Source organism: Salvelinus alpinus, chromosome 7 (genome assembly GCF_045679555.1).
Source record: "Salvelinus alpinus chromosome 7, SLU_Salpinus.1, whole genome shotgun sequence".
NCBI lineage: Eukaryota > Metazoa > Chordata > Actinopteri > Salmoniformes > Salmonidae > Salvelinus > Salvelinus alpinus.
The window spans coordinates 20,677,173-20,702,563 of NC_092092.1; the positions used below are offsets into that span (position 1 = coordinate 20,677,173).

Sequence of the window (25,391 nt, forward strand, 5' to 3'; positions counted from 1 at the left end):
TGAGAACAAATCAGAAATAACATTAAAACTTATCACACAATAACAATATCCCCATAAATGTACCTATAGAGTAAACTAAACTAAATAAAGCAAGTTGTAAGTACACTTAAACATAAATAAATAACCATGTTTGTCCCAAATAGCACCCTATCCCCTATATAGTGCACAATACTATATACCAGGGCTCATAGGGATCTGGTCAAAAGTAGTGCACTATATAGGGCACTCTTTACAAACTTATTCCATGGAAGGCTGAGCATCTGTGGGTTTTCACTCCTCCTTTGTACTTGATTGTCTAGGTCTTAATTGAAAGGAAAAAACAAACCTTCAAACACTCAGCCTTACATGGAATGAGTTTGGCACCCCTGCTATAGGGAATAGGGTACCATTTAGTGCACAAGCAATGTAAAAAAGATAAGGGGAGGGTACTAGAGGAGTGTAAGTAAACCTTACTTGGTCATAGGACGTATATAATATTGCTCTTTATTTGACTAGCGGAAACAGAGGACTTCCTAGCCTGATCCCAGATGTGTTTGTGCCGTCTTGCCAACTCCTATGGCCATTGTAACGCTGTTATTGCTGATCTGGAACCAGGCTAAAGATTCCCTCCACTCACATTCAAACACACAACTCCTCAATGACGTAAGCCTCAACCAACCTCAGGGGTCCATTCAGTGATGTAAACTTTCTGAACATTGATAGTAGATAGAATAGGGAATCATGTCAGCTCTATTCCTTGTATTTCTATCTGAGAGACAATCTCTTCTACACCATACATTTCTATCTGAACATTCTGTAATGTTACATCCTCCTGAACAGACCTAAAGTCCTGCAATTGTACACTGACATTATCAAGAACACGTCTGTTTAGTACTGCGTAACACACTGCACATATGAATCCTGTGTCCCAGCCTAGACAAAAACGCACACAAACTCTCCCACATCACATTATACTTTGGTTAGGAAGCAATAAAGCTTCACTTAGTGAAACATATAATAAATAACGTTTACTTTACACCTCAATGTTATCATCTATCAAAATAATATTGGTAATGTTATTATGCAGTGTGTCCAATTGGTGTTGAAATAATATACCAGCTTGTTCCTCTCTCCTATAAAGTCAAGTTTAGTGAGCAAAAATGTTAATAAATACATACAGCATTTAACATAAAGTGAAGTATTTTTTGGGGGAACAGAAGTCTCAAATTACATCCCAAATGGCACCCTATTCCCTATAAAACGTTATGGGCCATGGTCAAAAGCAGTGCCCTATATAGAGAACAGGGTGCCATTTGGGACGCACAGAATAGGAGTATTGCAGGTGAGATTTTCTGTTGCCCACATATAACATAGGTTGAATACATTAGGGCACACCATAACAAAACACTCTGGAAAGGAAAACTAAAACAAGTATTTCTTATTTGACAAGTTGTAGTACCTCCCCGTTTTAATCAATTTTCTTCCATTTGATGCCCAATGAATAGGACCCTGCTGATCGCCAAGTCAGAGGTGTTGCGTTAAGCCACATTAGTGTTGTACAGAGGAACAGAGGTCTGAGTCTCAGCCTAAACAGCCCTAGGACTAGGATTGGAGAGGTGTCGTGCTCCAGATGATCTGTCTATTCCATGCCATGCATTAGGAATCCGAGGAAGAGATGCTCTGCATCCACCGTGGGTAGGAGGAAGACTTTCCATGTTACTCCATCTTGGACATTTCATATTTTGTGGTCATGATTTCCTGGTAAAAAAAATTGAGAATATATTATATATTTCTCTAACATCATAGTCTGTACATATAATACTGTACATATAATACTGCAATCTGAGAATTGAATAACATTAAAGGAAATGCACAGTAAAGCAAACCATGTGTTGCCATTGACAGAAATGAGCCAAATTTGAGACCTATTGTGTTAAGGATACACATACCTCATCCGAGTCGAGAAGAACAGGCAACGCTCTATAATGAAAGAGGAAAAGACAAAACGTGCTTTTATACAACCGCCTAATGTTGATCACTTTAAAACATCTATTATTTTTTGTTAAGTCATGCTTACATGTCTGTTAAAGAGGTAGGAATGTTCTCTTCCACCCATTTCATGTCTTCATCCTGGACAGATTGGTAAAGAGAATGACAGAAGAGAAAAAAAATAGATAATTACTCCACGCTGCCCCCTGTTGTTTAAACTCAGTCATGTGATTTACTAGACTACATAGATGTTCCATTAATGTCTGCCAGTAGGGTGTTTGAATTGCCACGTAAGTGCAAACATTTGAGTAAGCAAAAGTGTCATGTCATCATGTGCAGTTAACTGAAAGTGGACCATTGACTGTGCTGACAGAAAAGATTGACTGGGCCTCCCGAGTGGCACAGTGGTCTAAGGCACAACATTGCAGTGCTAGCTGTGCCACTAGAGATTCTGGGTTCGAGTCCAGGCTCTGTCGCAGCCAGCCGCGACTGGGAGACCCGCTGAGCCAATTGTGGCGGTGCATAATTGGCCCAGCGTTGTCTGGGTTAGGGGAGGGTTTGGCTGGCAGGGATGTTCTTGTCCCATCGTGCTCTAGCGACTCCTGTGTACGGTGTTTCCTCCGACACATTGGTAACCTGGCTTCCAGGTTATGTGGGCATTGTGTGAAGAAGCAGTGAGGCTTGGTTGGGTTTCTGAGGACGCACGGCTCTCGACCTTCGCCTCTCCCGAGTCCGTAAGGGAGTCGCAGCAATGAGACAAGACTAACTACCAATTGGATACCACGAAAAATGAAGAAAAAAAAACAACATAAGATTGACTTGTTTGTATACCATATTTATATGTGGAGTACTTTGCGTTCATATAGATTCGATACTTGTAAACGGACTTTGCCTTTCTTAATTTATTACCTCCGGGGCAATGAAGTTGAACTGAACGTTTGATACTAACCGGGTTGGGTCCTGAAGGCTTGGCTGAACCGTTCGTCTCAGTCCTGGAGTTGGTTGCTCTCAACTTTATGCCGTCAGCTGTGTAGAGAGAGAAACATTTTTGGGGATCAATGGTCAATGTTTAAACAAGGAAACAGTGAAATAGTAGGGTTTTCATTCTCACTAAGTGAACTGTACTGTACCCAAATTAGCTGACACCAGGAACTCCTCGATCTCATCATCAGAGTCATCCATCAGAGGAGTGAATGCATACCTGATGAGAACAAAGGAAGTTAAACATTATGAATAGTTATAAAGCTCCATTTAGAGAAAGACCGTTTAAGTTTGTGTTTCTTCTGTGAAGCTTTGAAGAGTCGAAAGGTGAGGCACTTTCTCCCTGACTGACTGTTGGTGGTGGTTTGATACGTCAACATATTGCCATTGTGAAATCTACAGTACACTCAACAAGGTAGCTAAGGTGCAGGATGATAACACTTAGATCAATGCAAATGTCTGTTATATAACAGCCAAATCAATCCTCACCTCTGGTTGTTAGCAGATGGTCTCCATAAGAACATGATAACCAGCAGTATGATGGAGAAGAGGAACCTCCAGAAGGCATCATCTACCCACAGCTCCATCCAGTCCTGGCCACACAGGACGACGCAAACGTATCAGTCACGTGGATTCAGGATATTTACATTTGTTATTTAGCAGACATTCTTTTAAATCACTGCATTCAACTAAAGGAGGTTAAACAGCCACATAATTGAAGGTGTTCGTAAAATAACAAATCTTAACTGTTGATTCGATATTCGTCTCAAGAAATACAGAGCAAGCTAAAAACATTGATCCAGAAGAACTGGATAACACACATTTGTATATTTTCTATTTAAACGTTTGAAACACAAGACATTTAAAAACAGAGAGATGTATTCTTACCGACTGACAATCTGCTAGCCTGAATTTTTTTGTCGTCCACACCATGAAAATGATTGAAGCTAAAGGAAAAAAATGTGTGATCATCACTAGACTACTTTGATTGAATGAATGTATGACCGATATCCGGTGCTGGGAAAAGACTACATCAATTTAACAACTTCACTCACCTATGATGGCAAAGATGAGTGTGTTCGTGAAGTGTCTGTAGAGAGACAGTTTGACTGGGTTTCTCCTCAGCTTCAGTGTCTTTATAGTTTGAGCCAGGCTCACGAATATGTTAGGAGGCAGTCAAGGAAACAACCTCTGGGCTAGACAGTAGACACTGACAGTATGTAGAGTAACTGACAGACTTCACCCAGCAAAGTCAGCAGGGAAAACAGCATGCAAGGTCGGATTATGTGCCCTCTGTGAGTGGTAGCTAGTGGGTTAAGGTGTTGGAATGTTGATTGACCCGAAGAACAAATGAGGCCCCAGGTAAAGGGGCCGGACTACTTGACCTCTACTTGTAGACTTCCAGGTTAGCTAGCTGTGAGTTAGCAAATAATCTAATCTCTCATGCTCTCTATTTATATATGTCAGGAGAAGCTAGCTGTGAGAGGCAGAGGGTTAGCATGTAGCTAGTGGGTTAACATGCAGAGACCCTTTGGATTTGGACTGAACCCTTTGATAGAAGCAGGGGACCCTCAAGCCCAGGGAGAGTCAGAGTAGGCCCCCAGACTGAGGATTAGAGAAGCCCCGGGTAGGGACCAGGGATAGGGGGGCCCCCAGGGAACAGAGGAGCCCAAGCAGGGCTATAGGCACACCAAAGGATATCCACCAGCAGAGAGAGGAGTCAAGCAGAGCCAGAGGAATGTTGGCCAACAAAGCCAGGTCAGAGTCTTTCGCCTGAGGGAGGACAGGAGAAAGGGGGAGAGCGGAAGAGAAGAGGAGAGAATACAAGTTGAGAGTAAGATAGATAAATAGGAGAGGAGAGCAGGTGGGGAAAGTGTGGATGAGAGTTTAGAGAGAGAAATATGAGAGAGTCAGAGCGCAAGATTAACGTCAAGAGAGAGACAGAAGAAACAGAGGAAGAAAAAGTGAGTGGGGTAGATAGGTTCTGTTCTCTATCACCAGAGCAGTAACCAAAGAAAATCACCCACTGAAACATAATTTAGTATACAAATTAAGGTATACAACCCAAACTCCAGTTTAAATTGTACAACACACATAACCCCAGCACCTAGTCTATTAGTGATACTTATGAAAACGTATTAGTAAGCAATAGCAAAATGTGTAAAATTCTGTACTGACAGACAAGTGTCAGACAAGGCTAACAAGACAAGTAGGCATATTTTGTTATTATAGACCAATAGATGTGCATTATGGAGTATTATTATAAACTCCGGATGATAATTGGATTAAGGATATGAACCAGACGATACAGGAGTCCATCACAACTAGAACAACGATTGTGATGAGGGAAAGGCCATTGTCACGACCCTTTAGTGAATATACATTTATTGAAAGTAATTCCCATAACTCACAAGGGAAAAACAGCAGCCCATCTAGAACTGAAATGTCACATTTTGAACGCAAGCTCACTGGAGCAAAATCAGGAAAACTCCTTACCCCAGTGATCCTAAGCACACCTTCGATAGCAGCAAAGGCAAAGTACAGGACGCCTAGTCCCACCACTCTGTGCATCACTGTACCCAGTCGAGGCCTGACAGGAACACACAAAATGCAGGAACATGTACTAAATATAGATAGCAGGCTAACCTATCAAAGGATTGGGAGTGACAGGGAGTGAGCGATGACCTTTATTTTCTCAACTTACTTGACTATACCATATCCCAGACTAACAATAATGACCAGCAGCCGTGCCAGGGTTCTCTTCAGGGCAGAGATGAGCTCAGCAAAGATCAACAGGCCTGGAGCTGAAAACAAGAACATTGGAATGCATGGTCTCTCACACAAGGCAGAAAAACGATGTATTGCTCGGAATAATAACACTCCCTAAACCTCCCCCTTGGTTCTAAGCAAATCTGTAAGATAGAAGCAATATGGTGAAAGCACCATCATCACTACACTGCTTATACCTGCCTATTCAGACCATACCTGCCTATTCAGACTAAGAATATGTTGAAGATAGATACACAACGCAGTGTACGAGAGGTCAAGAGGACTAAAAGTAAATAGAGTACTAACAATCAATGGAAAGTGTTTTTTATGTAATAGGGAATTATTGATCAATGGGTCAGAGACATGGGAGGAATTTGTCATCGAGCCTGAAATAGGATAGTTATTTGGCCATTGGCCCAGTTTATTGCAAGGCATTCTAATTGGTCAACTACAGGCTAGGGCTGGGTTATAAAGTACATCCTGTCCCTTTGTTCTGTGGAGAGAAGCACAGGAGAGAATCGCTGAGGACAGGGGAGCATGAACATCTACCATCTCCCTCCCCGCATGATTCGTTCTCTTTGAATAAGAATTAACCTATTTTCTTCCCCCTGATTTGCTTTGGGGTCTGTGTTATTGAAGAGGAATATCAACTGCTAACAAGACCATACCCGCCTATTCAGACCATACAGATTTGCAAAAAAATTGACAGTTAGTGCCAAGAGGAAAGGGTAGGGAGGGAAATGGGACCGGATCAATGTGAGAGCTGGGTATAGTGTACTGTAAACTCACAAGCTGCCCCTGACACCGTTGTTCTCATACACAGCCTTCACCATGCTCCTATACAGAGGATCTTACTACTCTTTAAACCACTCAGAGAGCTCGGTGTAGTTTAGTAGTAGTATTAGTCGTGGTGTAGACTCACAAGCTGCCCCGACACCGTTGGTGTTCTCGTACTCAGCACAGAACACAGCCTTCTCCACCATGCCCAGAAAGATGACTCCAGCTATCCAGAACTGGATCCGCAGTAAGTCCTTCCAGTAGCAGGCAGCCCACATGAACCAGAGTAACGCGTACAGGATGTACACTATACACATCACCATGTAGAACTGAGAGGGAAAGAGATGGGTGTTAAAACATATTAACTCAACTACAATGATACAGGGTTTTAACCTGGCTCTCCTGCATGCCTGAAGAGCGCATTAGCCCGCTAAGCCAAAACCTAGGCATGTGGGGAGTTGGAACGCACCTCCAAAAGTACATCATAAAGTTTGACAAACTGGTTTGTTTGATCACTGTCAGACCTATGACTGCACAGCATCCAGTTTCATCAGGCCTGAAAAGGTCTTTAGTCATCTGAACAAACAACAAGGTCCTATATGGCCTGGTTGGTTGAGCATGGCACTTGCATCGCCACGGTTGTGTGCTCGATCCCCAGGGCCACACGTATGTTGAAATATATGCGCTCATGACTAAGACGCTTTGAATAAATGGCATATACAGTATTATATTACATAGACAACACAAAACCCTGCAAGTGAAACATGCAATCTTTGGACAATAAAATAGATGACCTACGCGGAAGAATAAACTACCAACGGGACATTCAAAACTGTAATATCTTATGCTTCACGAAGTTGTGGCTGAACGACGACACTATCAACATACAGCTGGCTAGTTATACACTGCACCGGCAGGAGAGAACATGTATTTTTGTAAATAACAGCTGGTGCACGATATCTAAGGAAGTCTCAAGCTATTGCTAGTCTGAGGTAATCTCATGATAAACTGTAGACCACACCATCTACCTAGAGAGTTATATTTACTTTACATACCACGACAGTAAGAGGCTGGCACGAAGACGGCATTGAATGAGCTGTATTCCGCCATAAGCAAACAAAACGCTCACCCAGTAGCCAGGGTCTTTAATGCAGGGAAACTTAAATCCGTTTCACCAAATTTCTATCAGCATGTCAAATGTAGAACAAGAGAGGATTTTTTTTTATTTTTAAAGACTCTGGATCACCTTTACTCCACACACAGAGACGCACACAAAACTCTCCCTCGCCCTCCATTTGGCAAATTTGACCATAATTTTATCCTCCTGATTCCTGCTTACAAGCTAAAATTATAACAGGAAGCACCAATGACTAGATCAATAAAAAAGTGGTCAGAAGAAGCAGATGCTAAACTACAGGACTGCTTTGCTAGCACAGACTGGAATATGTTCCGAGATTCCTCCGATGCCATTGAGGAGTACACGACATCAGCCATTGGCGTCATCAATGAGGGCATCGATGACGTCGTCCCCACAGTGACCGTACGTAGTCGTAGGCAAAACTTTTGAGAATGACACAAATATTAAGTTTGCTGCTTCAGTGTCTTTAGATATTTTTGTCAGATGTTACTATGGAATACTGAAGTATAATTACAAGCATTTCATAAGTGTCAAAGGCTTGTATTGACAATTACATGAATTTGATGCAAAGAGTAAATATTTGCAGTGTTGACCCTTCTTTTTCAAGACCTCTGCAATCCGCCCTGGCATGCTGTCAATTAACTTCTGGCAGCCCATTCTTGCATAATCAATGCTTGGAGTTTGTCAGAATTTGTGGGTTTTTGTTTGTCCACCCACCTCTTGAGGATTGCCCAGAAGTTCTCAATGGGATTAAGGTCTGGGGAGTTTCCTGGCCATGGACCCAAAATATTGATGTTTTGTTCCCCGAGCCACTTAGTTATCACTTTTGCCTTTTGGCAAGGTGCGCCATCATGCTGGAAAAGGCATTGTTCGTCACCAAACTGTTCCTGGATAATTGGGAGAAGTTGCTCTCGGAGGATGTGTTGGTACTATTCTTTATTCATGGCTGTGTTCTTAGGCAAAATTGTGAGTGAGCCCACTCCCTTGGCTGAGAAGCACATGAATGTTCTCAGGATGCTTTACTGTTGGCATGACACAGGACTGATGGTAGCGCTCACCTTGTCTTCTTCGGACAAGCTTTTTTCCAGATGCCCCAAACAATCGGAAAGGGGATTTGTCAGAGAAAATTACTTTACCCCAGTCCTCAGCAGTCCAATCCCTGTACCTTTGCAGAATATCAGTCTGTCCCTGATGTTTTCCCTGGAGAGAAGTGGCTTCTTTGCTGCCCTTCTTGACACCAGGCCATCCTCCAAAAGTCTTCGCCTCACTGTGCGTGCAGATGCACTCACACCTGCCTGCTGCCATTCCTGAGCAAGCTCTGTACTGGTGGTGCCCCGATCCCGCAGCTGAATCAACTTTAGGAGACGGTCCTGGCGCTTGCTGGACTTTCTTGGGCACCCTAAAGCCTTCTTCACAACAATTGAACCACTCTCCTTGAAGTTCTTAATGATCCGATAAATGGTTGATTTAGGTGCAATCATACTGGCAGCAATATCCTTGCCTGTGAAGCCCTTTTTGTACAAAGCAATGGTGACGGCACATGGTTCCTTGCAGGTAACCATGGTTGACAGAGAAAGAACAATGATTCCAAGCACCACCCTCCTTTTGAAGCTTCTAGTCTGTTATTCGAACTCAATCAGCATGACAGAGTGATCTCCAGCCTTGTTCTTGTCAACACTCACACCTGTGTTAATGAGAGAATCACTGACAATGTCAGCTGGTCCTTTTGTGGCAGGGCTGAAATGCAGTGGAAATGTTTTTTGGGGGGATTCAGGTCATTTGCATGGCAAAGAGGGACTTTGCAATTAATTGCAATTCATCTGATCAATCCATAACATTCTGGAGTATATGCAAATTGCCATCATACAAACTGAGGCAGCAGACTTTGTGAAAATTAATATCTGTGTCATTCTCACAACTTTTGGCCATGACTGTACATACCCGAACCAGAAGCCATGGATTACAGGCAACATCCGCATTGAGCTAAAGGCTAGAGCTGCTGCTTTCAAGGAGCGGGACTCTAACCCGGAAGCTTATAAGAAATCCCGCTATGCCCTCCGACGAACCATCAAACGTCAATACAGGACTAAGATCAAATCGTACTACACCTGCTCTGATGTGCTCGTCGGACGTGGCAGGGGTTGTAAACCATTACAGACTATAAAGGGAAGCACAGACGAGAGCTGCCCAGTGACACGAGCCTACCAGACGAGCTAAACTACATCTATGCTCGCTTTGAGGCAAATAACACTGAAACATGCATGAGAACACCAGCTGTTCCGGAAGACTGTGTGATCACACTCTCCGTAGCCGATTTGAGTAAGACCTTTAAACAGGTCAAGATTCACAAGGCCCCAGGGCCAGACGGTTTACCAGGACGTGTACTGCAAGCATGCGCTGACAAACTGGCAAGTGTCTTCACTGACATTATCAACCTCTCCCTGTCCGAGTCCGTAATACCAACATATTTTAAGCAGACCACTATAGTGCCTGTGCCCAAGAACACTAAGGTAACCTGCCTAAATGACTACCGACCCATAGCACTCACATCTGTAGCCATGAAGTGCTTTGAAAGGCTGGTCATGGCTCAAATCAACACCATCATCCCAGAAACCCTAGACCCACTATTGCACTCCACACTGCTCTTTCACACTTGGACAAAATGAACACCTATGTGAGAATGCTGTTCATTGACTACAGCTCAGAATTCAACACCATAGTGCCCTCAAAGCTTATCAATAAGCTGGGACTAAACACTTCCCTTTTTAACTGGATCCTGGACTTCCAGACAGGCCACCCCCCAGGTGGTAAGGGTAGGTAACGTCCGCCACACTGATCCTCAACACGGGCCCCTCAGTGGTGCGTGCTCAGTCCCCTCCTGCACTCACTGTTCACTCATGACTGCACGGTCAGGCACAACTCCAACACCATCATTAAGTTTGCCGAAAACACAACAGTAGTAGGCCTGATCACCGACAAGACAGCCTATAGGGAGGAGGCCAGAGACCTGGTCGTGTGTTGCCAGGAGAACAACCTCTCCCTCAACGTGATTAAGACAAAGGAGATGATTGTTGACTACAGGAAAAAGAGGAGAGCACGGGGGGCTGCAGTGGAGCAGGTTGAGAACTTCAAGTTCCTTGGTGTCCACGTTACCAACAAACTAACATAGTCCAAGCACACCAAGACAGTCGTGAAGAGGGCACAACAAAACCTATTCCCCCTCAGGAGACTGAAAATATTTGGCATGGGTCCTCAGATCCTCAAAAGGTTCTACAGCTGCACCATCAAGAGCATCCTGACTGGTTGCATCACTGCCTGGTATTGCAACTGCTCGGCCTACGACCGCAAGTCACTACAGAGGGTAGTGCGAACGGCCCAGTACATCACCGGGGCCAAGCTTCCTGCCATCCAGGACCTCTATACCAGGCGGTGTCAGAGGAAGGCCCTAAAAATTGTCAAAGACTCCAGCCACCCTAGTCATAGACTGTTCTCTCTGCTACCGCACGACAAGCAGTACCAGAGCGCCAACTCTAGGTCCAAGAGGCTTCTGAACAGCTTCAACCCCAAGCAATAAGACTCCTGAAAACCTGATCAAATGGCTACCCAGACTACTTGCATTGCTGACCCCCCCCCCCACCTTTACACCGCTGCTACTCTGTTGTTATCATCTATGCATAGTCACTTTAATAACTCTACCTACATGTACATATTACCTCAACTAACCAGTGCCCCCGTAAATTGACTCTGTACCGGTACCCCCCTGTATATAGTCTTGCTATTGTTATTTTACTGCTGCTATTTAATTACTTGTTACTTTTATTTCTTATCCATATTTGTTTTTAAACTGCATTGTTGGTTAGGGGCCCGTAAGTAAGCATTTCACTGTATGGTCTACAGCTGTTGTATTCGGCGCATGTGACTAATACAATTTGATGAGTAAAACAGGTGTCTGCAATCTATGACAATGATTAAGCCTACATTATATATTTGACTAGGGACAATTACTGGAAATTAGCATGAGCTAAAGTGTCATGGTGCAATGCATCTGACTGTTTATTTAATGTGACAATGTTTAATTGAATCTGTCCCAACTCAAAGGATATAATAAATGAAATGTATACTCACGATCATGAGAGGCCATTCAGTGATGGAGATGTAGCCGTGAGTTCCTTTCATTACAATGTTTACTGGAAATATAAACAGTGTATACATCAGCTTTTCATAACACAGAAAATAAATCAGGGTTACAACATACAACATTGAGCAACGTGATCAAAACAGTAGCCAATATATTATTATTTTAAATCATTTCAATTAGTATTTAGGCTGACTAAAGAAATGTAATTTCCATTTTGGTAAGCCTCACGGGCAAGTTTGACATTCAAGAACTGGGTCGTGTTCATTAGGGTAGATCATAACATTTTTGCAACAGAAAACAAAAATGAGTCCAGCTAGCTAGTTACGCCCAGTAAATGTTCTTCTGTTAGTTCTGGTGGTCCCTCCCTGTTGTTTCAGTCTGTATTTTTGTGTTTGGTGCCTAATGAACACAACCCAGCTGAGGCGTATGGTGGTTAATGTAGCGAACCCACCAGTTAAATTCCAGTTGGCTTCCTGTTTGTTAGATTTAATCACCACCACAAACAGATAGGGGCCATCCTTCCACGTGGTGGCAATGACATCATCTTTAAGTGACACACTGGCATTCTTCACACCGCTGACTTTGTCGTACTCCTCCATCGTCCATTTGGTGTAGTTCTCATCCGAACCCTGAGTAGGATTGAACCAACATTTGTTTTAAAAATTGCATTATGCAATGTATTTAGAAATCCCAGAAATGTAAGAGAATCTGAAAAGTGATAGCCTGGTCCCAGATCTCGTAGTACATGCTGTATATGGCCAACGGCAACTCCTATGCTCATTGACAATGACCTTAGGAATTGGCAACAGCCGAAGGCAATAGCTGAATGAGTGTGTGCTAAAAAAGTGATGCAAACACCATGACCCCATCATAGCAGCTCACCGGTGCTGCCCCTTCCATGGGCGGGACAACTGTCCGTGGTTCCACCTTGGCTTTCTGAAACAAAGTTGTCATAGTAAGTTGTCAGTAACTCAAACAACAAGTACATTCGGAAAGTATTCAGACGCCTTGACCTTTTCCCACATGTTGTTACGTTACAGCCTTATCATACAATTTATTAAATATCCCCCCCCCAATCTACACACAACACCCCATAATGACAAAGCAAAAACAGATTTGTATAAATTCTCTCATCAAGGATCGCTCTGTTCATCTTTCCCTCGATCCTGACTAGTCTCCCAGGCCCTGCTGCTGAAAAACATTCTCAGAGCATGATGCTGCCATCACCATGCTTCACCATAGGGATGGGGCCAGGTTTCCTCCAGACGTGACGCTTGGCATACAGGCCAAACAGTTCAATCTTAGTTTCATCAGACCAGAGAATCTTTTTTCTCATGGTCTGACAGTCCTTTAGGTGCCTTTTGGCAAACTCCAAGCGGGCTGTCATGTGCCTTTTACTGAAGAGTGACTTCCCTCTGGCCACTCAACCATAAAGGCCTGATTGTTGGCGTGCTGCTGAGAAGGTTGTCCTTCTGGAAGGTTCTCCCATCTCCACAGAGGAACTCTGGTGCTCGGTCAGAGTGACCATCGGGTTCTTGGTCACTTCCCTGAACAAGGCCCTTCTCTCCCGATTGCTGTTTGGCCGGGCGACCACCTCTAGGAAGAGTCTTGGTGGTTCCAAACTGTTTCCATTTAAGAATGATGGAGGCCACTGTCTTCTTGGGGACCTTCAATGCTGCAGAAATGTTTTGGTACCCTTCCCCAGATCTGTGCCTCGACACAATCCTGTCTTTGAGCTCTACGGAGCTCTTGGTTTTTACTCTGACATGCACCGTCAACTGTGGGACCTTATATAGACAGGTGTGTGCCTTTCCAAATCATGTCCAATCAATTGAATTTACCACAGGTGCAGTCCAATCAACTTGTAGAAACATCTCTATGATGATCAATGGAAACAGGATGCACCCGACCTCAATTTCGAGTCAATTTTAGAATAATGCTGTAATGTAACAAAACGTGGAAAAGGGAAGGGGTCTGAATACTTTCTGAATGCACTGTATCCTTTTCAAACTATTGAGCCGACCCGAACAAAACTGTGGCTTGAATATTTTGTTTTCACCCTGTCCTTTTCAGTACGGCTCAAGCAACTATGGTAGCTGAGTAACCAGGCCTGCTCAGTTCAGTAGTGTGAAAAGCCCTGTAATGGAAGTTAACTCATGTACTGTATGTAACCTATAAGCCCTTACATTTAGCATTGGGAAGTATCGCAGGTCATTGTTGCAGGTCAAGGGCTTGTGCTTGTGCTCAATGCATTCCCCTTGTCCTAGAGGGTTAGGATCCATACTCTGTCCTCGACTCAGTGGCGTCCTCTCATACATTTCCTTGAAAGTAATGATTTATATCAAAGTTCAGATATTTTTTATAAATACAATATTTATTAGTAGTTGAATGTAGGAAGACATACTTTTAAATCTCATTGCTCAAAGGAAATGTAACTCCAAAAGTACATATTACAGTCAACTGGTAATTCACACCAACTGTCAAAATGTGGCACTACCATAGGAATCCTAAACAAATGAAGGTGGTGACAATGAAAGATGACTATGGCAAACACTCACTCTATGCTCCACACACCCATATCTGATTTCAACTTATAGACCAGGGGTAGGAAACTAGATTCGGCCACAGGCCGATTTTTGTCGGAGCGGATATAACTACAATAATTTGTACACTGTAAATTGACCACAACTAAGCCCAAAAATGTATTTTTCTTTTCAAATACAATAATTTCATACCTTGATTACATTTAGTCACTATCACATATACGTTCTTTTTTTTTCTCATGGGAATAATTGGGAACAGATTTCCTACATTAAACTCATTTTTAGATGAATTCCTGGTGATTTTACAATTTATTTTTGTACTAAAAACTTATTCTGGCCCCCGGGCCACCTGTTTCCGACCCCTGCTTTAGACTAACATGGTACTAGTAACTCACTAACTAGGCTAGTGCATGTACTTTACTTACCTCAATATTATTGAACTCGTTGTGACAGGGGTAGTATTTCAAGTACCATTGAATGGTAAAAGTCATCTCCTCTGGACATCCAAAGGACACAACTTAAAAAAAAAATAATAATAATAATAATTAAAAGTGTTACTAGGTATGTTTCCATCCAATTGGTAACAGATTTGTGAATATTCTAAAATCCGCATAAATATGCACATTGTTCCATCAAATTGACCTGTTGCAGATAAAATGCTGTGTGTGATGACGTAGCGCACATAAAATTCCCTTTTGCGGTTAAATTCCCGAAATAAAAAATACAAGTTAAATGGGTTTCCATCGCATTTTCAAATCTACTGATGGTTGTCAAAAATAGCAAATGTATATGGAACATATGGAATCATATTTTATATTTGATTTTCTTCAAAGTAGCCACCCTTTGCCTTGCTGACAGCTTTGCACACTCTTGGCATTCTCTCAACCAGCTTCATGATGTAGTCATCTGGAATGCATTTGAAATTAACAGGTGTGCCTTGTTAAGTTAATTTGTGGAATTTGTTTCCTTCTTAATGCGTTTGAGCCAATCAGTTGTGTTGTGACACAGTAAGGGTGGTATACAGAAGATAGCCCTATTTGGTAAAAGACGAAGTCCATATTATGGCAAGAACAGCTCAAATAAGCAAAGCGAAATGACAGTCCATCATTACTTTAACACATGAAGGTCATTCAATACAGAAAATGTCAAGAACTTTTAACATTTCTTCAAGTGCAGTCGCAAAAACAATCAAGCGCTATGATGAAACTGTCTCTCATGAGGACTGCCACAGGAAAGGAAGACCCAGAGCTAGCTGTACTGCAGAAGATACGTTCATTAGAGTTAACTGCACCTCAGATTGCAGCCCAAATAAATGCTTCAGAGTTCAAGTAACAGACACATCAACTTTTCAGAGAAGACTGCGTGAAAATCAGACCTTCATGGTTGAATTGCTGCAAAGAAACCACAACTAAAGGACAACAATAAGAAGGGACTTGCTTGGGCCAAGAAACACAAGCAACGGACATTAGACCGGTGGAATTCTGTCCTTTGGTCTAGAGTCCATATTGTAGATTTTTGGTTCAAACCACCGTGTCTTCGTGAGATGCAGAGTAGGTGAACGGATGATCTCTGCATGTGTGGTTCCCAACGTGAAGCATGGAGGAGGTGGTGTGACAGTGACACTGTTTGATTTAGAATTCAAGGCACACTTAACCAGCATGGCTACCACAGCATTCTGCAGTGATACACCATCGCATGTGGTTTGCGCTTAGTGGGACTATCATTTGTTTTTTCAACAGGACAATGACCCAAAACACACCTCCAGGCTGTGCAAGGGCTATTTGACCAAGAAGGACAGTGATGGAGTGCTGCATCAGATGACCTGGCCTCCACAATCACCCGACCTCAACCCAATTGAGATGGTTTGGGATGAGTTGGACAGCAGAGAGAAGGAAAAGCAGCCAACAAGTGCTCAGCACATGTGGGAACTCCTTCAAGACTCTTTGGAAAAGCATTCCTCATGAAGCTGGTTGAGAGTATGCCAAGAGTGTGCAAAGCTGTCATCAAGGCAAAGGGTGGCTACCTTGAAGAATCTCAAATATATTTTGATTTGTTTAAAACTTCTTATGGCTTGGGGGCAGTATTTTGACATCTGGGTGAGAAGCGTGCCCAAAGTAAACTGCCTGTTACTCAGGCCCAGAAGCTAGGATATGCATATAATTGGTAGATTTGGATAGAAAAAAACTCTAAAGTTTCCAAAACTGTTAAAATAATGTCTGTGAGTATAACAGAACTGATATGGCTGGCAAAAACCTGAGGAAAATCCATCCAGGAAGTGGGATTTTTTGATGTGGGTAGTTTTCAATTGAATGCCTATAGAGTATCTAATCGGTTCGAACCCAGATTGCAGTTCATTTGGCTGACTAGATGTCAGTCTTTACACATTGTTTCAGGCTTGTTTTCTGAAAAATGAAGAAGAATGAGACCTTTCTGTCAGTGGACTGTAGAATCATGCAGTGCTGGTTTTGCGCATGACCGAGTGCACGCCCTTCGTTGTTTTTCCTTTCTATTGAATACGCTATTGTCCAGTTGAACTATTATCGATTACTTAGACAATTGACAACATGAGGATTAATTATAAACATCGTTTGACATGTTTCGACGAACTTTACCGGTACTATTAGGATGTATTCATCTGCATGTTTTGACCGCCTTTGAGCCAGTGGATTACTGAACAAAACGCGCCAACAAAACAAGAGTTTTTGGGATATAAAGAGGGACTTTATCGAACAAAGCTAACATTTATTGTGTAGCTGGGACTCTTGTGACTGCAACCATATGAAGGTCTTCAAAGGTAAGTGATTAATTTTATCGCTATTTCTGACTTTTGTAATTCCTATTTGTATGCTTTTGTATGCGGGCACTGTCCTCAGATAATCGCATGGTATGCTTTCGCCGTAAAGCCTTTTTGAAATCTGACAAAGCGGCTGGATGAACAAGAAGTTCATCTTTAAGCCGATGTATAACACTTGTATTTTTTATGAATGTTTATTATGACTATTTCTGTATTTTGAATTTAGCGCTCTGCAATTTCATCGGATGTTGTCGAGGTGGGTCGCTAGCGGAACGCCTGCGCCAGAAAGGCTTTTTTGGTTACTACATGATTCCATATGTGTTGTTATTTCATAGTTTTGATGTCTTCACTATTATTCTACAATGTAGAAAATAGTCAAAATATAGAAAAACCCTGGAATGAGTAGGTGTGTCTAACCTTTTGACTGATACTGTACGTGGCACTGATATACATTTCGGCAATTTATTTAAAAAAAACTATATTGGAGCTGTGCCTGTTTTCCTAGAGATAGAGGACACGGATAAATCAAATAACATTTTAATGTCACAAACACCCCAAATACAAGTGTAGATTACCATGAAATGCTTACTTACGAGCCCTTTCCCAACAATGCAGTTAAAAAGTAAGAACATTTACAAATAGATAAGAAAATAGTAACAATAAGAAATAACAATAACGAGGCTATATACAAAGAGTACTGGTACAGAGTCAGTGTACTGGGGTACGAGGTAGTTGGGTTGATTGAGTGAGGAAATATGTACATGTAGGTTTGGTTAGGTGATTGATTGAAGTACATGTAGGTAGGGGGTGAAATGCAGAAAGTCTGGGTAGCAGTTTGATTAACTGTCTTAACGGATATAACCCTTTTTTAGCACAAATGAGGACTAAAAGATACCCTAATAAAATAAAGCACGGACATTGCCATTGATGGTTCCCACCATTTTAAAATAGTCAACTTGGTGGGGACTCCTATGAGTTGGGAGAAAATCAGCCACTGAAGAGAATTTACTACTTTAAAATGAAGATAGGCTCAATGGCGTTGCCCATGCTGTCACAGACGCTATAATGGCACAGATATAAAGAGTACTCCATCTATCTCTATGGGCTGTTGTTCACATGCGCATCTGCCGTCTCATTGGCTAGAATGGTCCCACCTGACCTCGCCTCCTCCTGCCTGCCTTCCATCTTTGAGAACATGCATTTCCATTGTTAAAAAGGTCACTTGACTATCTTTTCAATATAATAGGCAATCTTTGGTAGCGGGTCGAAGATCTAGAACCAGAGTACCAGGTATTGTGACAGGGCAGTGCGAGTCGCATGGTACCTTTGCAGATTGTAAACAAGCTAATATCATATAGAATGTGCATCTTGCAAATTGCACCCTGAAACGGTTATTTTCAGTTCTTGTGAAAGCAAAACATTTTGCAGAATTCTCACAAATGCTCGAGGAAACCGATTTTCATTTGTTTGACACCCTTACACGAGGCATTTCCCATATACAGTATGACATCAAACATTGGCTAATCTTACCTTTCAATTTGATATCAGTGTCTTTATACATGGATTTCCTCAAAAGCAATGGTCTTGAGGTCTGTGAAGAAGAGGAAACAGTGTTTACATTGGCATTAGTTAAATAAACTGAGTAAGGGGCCTCCCGGGTGGCGCAGTGGTCTAGGGCACTGCATCGCAGCGCAAGCTGTGCCACCAGAGTCTCTGGGTTCGCGCCCAGGCTCTGTCGCAGCCGGCCGCGACCGGGAGGTCCGTGGGGCGACGCACAATTGGCCTAGCGTCGTCCGGGTTAGGGAGGGTTTGGCTGGTAGGGATATCCTTGTCTCATCGCACTCCAGCGACTCCTGTGGCGGGCCGGGCGCAGTGCGCGCTAACCAAGGGGGCGGGTGCACGGTGTTTCCTCCGACACATTGGTGCGGCTGGCTTCCGGGTTGGCGGCGCGCTGTGTTAAGAAGCAGTGCGGCTTGGTTGGGTTGTGCTTCGGAGGACGCATGGCGTTCGACCTTAGTCTCTCCCGAGCCCGTACGGGAGTTGTAGCGATGAGACAAGATAGTAATTACTAGCGATTGGATACCACGAAAATTGGGGAGAACAGGGGGTAAATTTTATTTAAAAAAATAATAATAATAAATAAATAAAAATAAACTGAGTAAGTCAGTCCTGACGAAGGTAGTCTAGGTCTAATGCCTAACAGGTCCTCTGTATCTCAGTTGGTAGAGCATCGCGCTTGCAAAGCCAGGATAGTGGGTTTGATTCCTGGGATCCCCCATACATACAGTTGAAGTCGGAAGTTTACATACACTTAGGTTAGTTGTTAAAACTCATTTTTCAACCATTCCACACACTTCTTGTTAATTAACAAACTATAGTTTTGGCAAGTCGGTTAGGACATCTACTTTGTGCATGACAAGTCATTTTTCCAACAATTGTTTACAGACAGATTATTTCACAATTCCAGTGGGTCAGAAGTTCACATACACTAAGTTGACTGTGCCTTTAAACAGCTTGGGAAAATCCAGAAAATGATGTCTTTGCCTTAGAAGCTTCTGATAGGCTAATTGACATCATTTGAGTCAATTGGAGGTGTACCTGTGGATGTATTTCAAGGCCTACCTTCAAACTCAGTGCCTCTTTGCTTGACATCATGGGGAAATCAAAAGAAATCAGCCAAGACCTCAGAAAAAAAAAATGTAGACCTCCACAAGTCTGGCTCATCCTTGGGAGCAATTTCCAAACACCTGAAGGTACCACGTTCATCTGTACAAACAATAGTACGCAAGTATAAACACCATAGGACCACGCAGCCGTCATACCTCTCAGGAAGGAGACGCGTTCTGTCTCAGAGATTAACGTACTTTGGTGCGAAAAGTGCAAATCAATCCCAGAACAGCAGCAAAGGACCTTGTGAAGGTGCTGGAGGAAACGGGTACAAAAGTATCTATATCCACAGTGAAACGAGTCCTATATCGACATAACCTGAAAGGCCGCTCAGCAAGGAAGAAGCCACTTCCCCAAAACCGCCATAAAAAAGCCAGACTACGGTTTGCAACTGCACATGGGGACAAAGATCGTACTTTTTGGAGAAATGTCCTCTGGTCTGATGAAACAAAAATTGAACTGTTTGGCCATAATGACCATCGTTATGTTTGGAGGGAAAAGGGGGAGGCTTGCAAGCCGAAGAACACCATCCCAAACGTGAAGCACAGGGGTGGCAGCATCATGTTGTGGGGGTGCTTTGCTGCAGGAGGGACTGGTGCACTTCACAAAATAGATGGCATCATGAGGATGGAAAATGATATGGATATATTGAAGCAACATCTCAAGACATCAGTCAGGAAGTTCAAGCTTAGTCGCAAATGGGTCTTCCAAATGGACAATGACCCCAAGCATACTTCCAAAGTTGTGGCAAAATGGCTTAAGGACAACAAAGTCAAGGTATTGGAGTGGCCATCACAAAGCCCTGACCTCAATCCCACAGAACATTTGCGGGCAGAACTGAAAAAGTGTGTGCGAGCAAGGAGGCCTACAAACCAAAGTTACACCAGCTCTGTCAGGAGGAATGGATCAAAATTCACCCAACTTCTTGTGGAAGGCTACCCAAAACGTTTGACCCAAGTTAACCTTTCTAGGGTCGGGGGCAGTATCCTGAATTTCCGCCTGTCTGACGTAGAGGTCGACCGATTAATCGGAATGCCCGATTAATTAGGGCTGATTTCAAGTTTTCATAACAATCAGAAAATCGGTATTTTTGGACACCTTTATTTAACAGTTAACAGTTAAGGTGGGTTAACTGCCTCGTTCAGGGGCAGAACGACAGATTTTTACCTTGTCAGCTCGGGCGATTCAATCTTGCAACCTTACAGTTAACTAGTCCAATGCTCTAACCACCTGATTACATTGCACTCCACGAGAGCCTGCCTGTTACGCAAATGCAGTAGAAGCCAAGGTAAGTTGCTAGCTAGCATTAAACTTATCTTATAAAAAACAATCAATCAATCATAATCACTAGTTAACTACACATGGTTGATGATATTACTAGTTTATCTAGCGTGTCCTGCGTTGCATATAATCGATGCGTTGCGTATCGTTGCTCCAATGTGTACCTAACCATAAACATCAATGCCTTTCTTAAAATCAATACACAGAAGTATATATTTTTAAACCTGCATATTTAGCTAAAAGAAATCCAGGTTAGCAGGCAATATTAACCAGGTGAAATTGTGTCACTTCTCTTGCGTTCATTGCACACAGAGTCATTGTATATTTGGGCCACCTAATTTGCCAGAATTTTACGTAATTATGACATAACATTGAAGGTTGTGCAATGTAACAGGAATGTTTAGACTTATGGATGCCATCCGTTAGATAAAATACGGAACGGTTCCGTATTTCACTGAAAGAATAAACGTCTAGTTTTGGAGATGATAGTTTCCGGATTCAACCATATTAATGACCTAAGGCTCGTATTTCTGTGTGTTATTATGTTATAACTAAGTCTATGATTTGATAGAGCAGTCTGACTGAGCGGTGGTAGGCAGCAGCAGGCTCGTAAGCATTCATTCAAACAGCACTTTCCTGCTTTTTGCCAGAAGCTCTTTGCTGTGCTTCAAGCCTATCAACTCCGGAGATTAGGCTGGTGTAACCTACGTGAAATGGCTAGCTAGTTAGCGGGGTGCGCACTAATAGCGTTTCAAACGTCACTCGCTCTGAGACTTGGAGTAGTTATTCCCCTTGCTCTGCATGGGTAACGCTGCTTCGAGGGTGGCTGTTGTCGTTGTGTTCCTGGTTCGAGCCCAGGTAGGAGCGAGGAGAGGGATGGAAGCTGTACTGTTACACTGGCAATACTAAAGTGCCTATAAGAACATCCAATAGTCAAAGGTTAATGAAATACAAATGGTATAGAGAGAAATAGTACTATAATTCCTATAATAACTAACTACAACCTAAAACTTCTTACCTGGGAATATTGAAGACTCATGTTAAAAGGAACCACCAGCTTTCATATGTTCTCATGTTCTGAGCAAGGAACTTTAACGTTAGCTTTCTTACATGGCACATATTGCACTTTTACTTTCTTCTCCAACACTTTGTTTTTGCATTATTTAAACCAAATTGAACATGTTTCATTATTTATTTGAGGCTAAATTGATTTTATTTATGTATTATATTAAGTTAAAATAAGTGTTCATTCATTATTGTTGTAATTGTCATTATTACAAATAAATATTTTATTTATTATTTATTTAAAATCGTCCGATTAATCGGTATCTGCTTTTTTTGGTCCTCCAATAATCGCTATCGGCGTTGTAAAATCATAATCGGTCGACCTCTAGTCTGACGTGCTCAAAGTCAACTGCCTGTTACTCAGGCCCAGAAGCTAGGACATGCATATAATTGGTAGAATTGGCAAAAAAACTCTGAAGTTTCTAAAGCGGTTCAAATAAATGTCTGAGTATAACAGAACTGATATGGCAGGTGAAAACCTGAGGAAAATCCATCTTTTTTTCGAGCTCCCATCAACTTCAAATGTGAAGCTATTGCAAACTATGACTTCCGCCTCCCAGATTGCAGTTCCTATGGCTTCCACTAGATGTCAAGTCTTTATACATGGTTTCGGGCTTGTTTTTTGAAAAACCAACGAGTAATAGTTGTTTATCCATGGGGAGAGGTAAGGCAAAAGTAGTCTCTTTGCGCGCGTGAATGAGGGCGCGCTCTTCGTTAATTTCCTTCCCTATTGAACATACTATTCTCCATTATCATTTATTTAGATATTAGACTACCTGAGGACTAATTAGAAACGTTGTTTGACTTGTTTGGACGAACTCTACCGGTAACTTTTGGGACTTCTTTGTCTGCATGTTGAACGGGTGGATTACTGAACTCAATGACGCCTACTAAACTGACTTTTTGGGATATAAAGAAGGACTTTATCGAACAAAACGACCATTCATTGTGTAGCTGGGACCCTTGGGATTGCAAACAGAGGAAGATCTTCAAAGGTAAGTGATGTATTTTATCGCTATTTATGATTGTGACGCCTGTGCTGGTTTGTAAACATATGTTGTTGTGGGGCGCTGTCCTCAGATAATCGAATGCTATGCTTTCGCAGTAAAGCCTATTGTAAATCGGACAACGCAGTTCGATTACCAAGATTCTAAGCTAAAGAATCATGTATGACACTTGTATTTTCATGAATGTTTAATATTACGATTTTGTATTTTGAATTTGGCGCGCTCTGATTTCACCGGATGTTGTCGAATGCGGGATCAGTGCGCTAAGAGGGTAAACAATTTAAAGGCAATGCTACCAAATACTAATTGAGTGCATGTAAACTTCTGACCCACTGGGAATGTGATGAAAGAAATAAAAGCTGAAATAAATCTCTATTATTCTGACATTTCACATTCTTAAAATAAAGTGGTAATCCTAACTGACCTAAGGGAATTCTTACTTGAATTAAATGTCAGGAATTGTGAAACTGAGTTTAAATGTATTTGGCTAAGGTGTATGTAAACTTCCGACTTCAACTGTGTATTATATGCACCCATGACATTCAGTGATATGAGGAAACCCTTTTCTCTCCATCAAACACAACACTCGTGTTCTCTCATCTGGGGCCGTATGTATCCAGCCTCTGAGTAATAGTGATTTAGAATCCGTTTTGCTTTTTCAGATCACGATAAATTAGATTACATTGGAAGGGGGACTTGATCCTTGACCAGCACTCATTCCTACTCATACACTTCATATAGGCCCTGGTAACCATTATTGGGAGTCCCTAGGCAGGCAACGGGCAGCTCTCACATTACTCTGCAACAGGATACGGTGGTGGACACACACCTGACCACCTACATGGAAAACAAACTCCCAATTAGCCTACCTCTCTTGTGCACTTGCTCACTTCCCTTCACTGACTTGAAAGCAATTTACTGGTAGACCTCTTCAATTCATTGGACACGGTAGCTAGTCTACCAAATAGATTTGGCACAGCTCACATTCTAATCTGAACATTAGCTAGCTCACTAATTTAACTATCTGAATGATTGGTAGACGTATGGTTCTATCTGGGCTAAATTGCAGGCAATGATCTAACCCTGAGTACAGTGGTCTGTGTCTGATGTTTGTTTAAATTTAGCTATGTAACTTTAGCTAGCTAGCTGCCTAACAGAGGTGTTTGGCCAAGAAATGTAGATATGAAGATCGGCAAACACTGCTTCTCCATTAAAAATCCCAGATCAAATTTGTAGGCGACGTCATCATGGCAACGTTGTCTAGCTAAACTCATGCGCAGAAACACGTAATCTCGTCTCGCGCCGAACTGCGCATGTGAACGCCGTCAAATCAAAAGGCACACTTTCGATAGTTGTTTTGACATATGAAAACGTGTCAGTTTGTCACTTTCACGAGGTTGGAGAAATAACATGTTCATCTACTTAATACATTGTCTCGAATCTATGTGTCTTTAGATTGAGAAAATTAACTAAGGAACAATGATTCACTTCACTCATTGCCTTCTCCAAACCCGGGCCTGGTCTGCTTGGCAAGCGTTCCCGGAAGTTTCGCGATGTTGCGCCTCTGAGTTCAAAAACTCTGTGGCTACATCTTTCAACGATATCGGGTTAGTGAGCCTATGCTATTTAGCTAGCAGATAAAACATTAATGTTTGCTACAACGGCTTGTGCATATCGATAAAGTCTGAATCTGTTCAGAAAAATGCATTATTAATCAATAATGTTCAATTTTATGAACAGAAAAACGCCCCCTTCATCCAAACCCATGCTAGCTAGATAGGTTGGATTGCTAGCCAGTTAGTTGAAATTAATCGCACGATTGTTCTTGCTAGCTAACTATATTACATATTTTAATACTCACATTGACAACTGTAATTCTCCATTGTCCTGGTTCTGGAGCTGCCATCACCCCGCTATTTACATCTCCTAGTAAAATAATCCCAGCCAAATAAAGGAGCCAGGTTTTCACTGAGCTAGCCGTGCTGTTCCACGTCCTCACCCGTACAGAAGCAGCCATGTTTTCAGCATGTGGTATAGCTGGGGCGACTAGCTAACTCACCTGAGTGAAAGTAACGTCACGCGCATGCTTATGTTTGAGTTTACGTTTTGGCATCAGATGCATTGAACCATACACCATGTAAAGCAGTGCCAGTGACCATATATATACTTTATTAACCCTTGTGTGGTGTTCGGGTCTGTGGGACCAATTTTCAATGTATACTAGAAGAAAAATGATACAGCTAATAATTTTTTCACCTGCGAC

General features: G+C 42.3%; 1 protein-coding gene across 4 annotated transcripts; it reads right to left on the minus strand.

Moving 5' to 3' along the window:
• Positions 1-1,413: 1,413 nt before the first annotated feature.
• On the minus strand, positions 1,414-25,185 carry tmem87b (transmembrane protein 87B). Of its 4 annotated transcripts, none has more exons than XM_071409374.1 (19): positions 24,990-25,185; positions 18,639-18,699; positions 14,740-14,831; positions 13,958-14,092; positions 12,654-12,707; positions 12,223-12,400; positions 11,759-11,820; positions 6,641-6,824; positions 5,654-5,753; positions 5,446-5,539; positions 5,245-5,316; positions 4,005-4,113; positions 3,838-3,896; positions 3,439-3,542; positions 3,099-3,169; positions 2,918-2,994; positions 2,057-2,109; positions 1,929-1,959; positions 1,414-1,737 (listed from the first exon to the last, which is right to left on the minus strand). In XM_071409374.1, the coding sequence occupies exons 1-19, from the start codon at positions 25,143-25,145 to the stop codon at positions 1,696-1,698; spliced, it is 1,734 nt and encodes a 577-aa protein (XP_071265475.1). In that variant the 5' UTR covers positions 25,146-25,185; the 3' UTR covers positions 1,414-1,695. The 4 variants fall into 4 exon arrangements, with proteins under 4 accessions (XP_071265475.1, XP_071265474.1, XP_071265472.1 ...); XM_071409373.1 differs by lacking the exon at positions 5,245-5,316 and adding an exon at positions 4,647-4,722 and having other exon boundaries at positions 1,551-1,737; positions 4,005-4,109; positions 24,990-25,184; XM_071409371.1 differs by having other exon boundaries at positions 1,551-1,737; positions 4,005-4,109; positions 5,241-5,316; positions 24,990-25,184.
• Between the last annotated feature and the right edge of the window lie 206 nt (positions 25,186-25,391).

Coding starts and splice junctions, on each gene's coding strand:
- tmem87b (XM_071409374.1), bottom strand. CDS start 25,145: ATGGCTGCTTCTGTACGGGTGAGGACGTGGAACAGCACGGCTAGCTCA. Junction 14,093..14,739: donor ACGAGTTCAATAATATTGAG/GTAAGTAAAGTA, acceptor ATTACTTTCAAG/GAAATGTATGAGAGGACGCC. Junction 12,401..12,653: donor CCATGGAAGGGGCAGCACCG/GTGAGCTGCTAT, acceptor AATCCTACTCAG/GGTTCGGATGAGAACTACAC.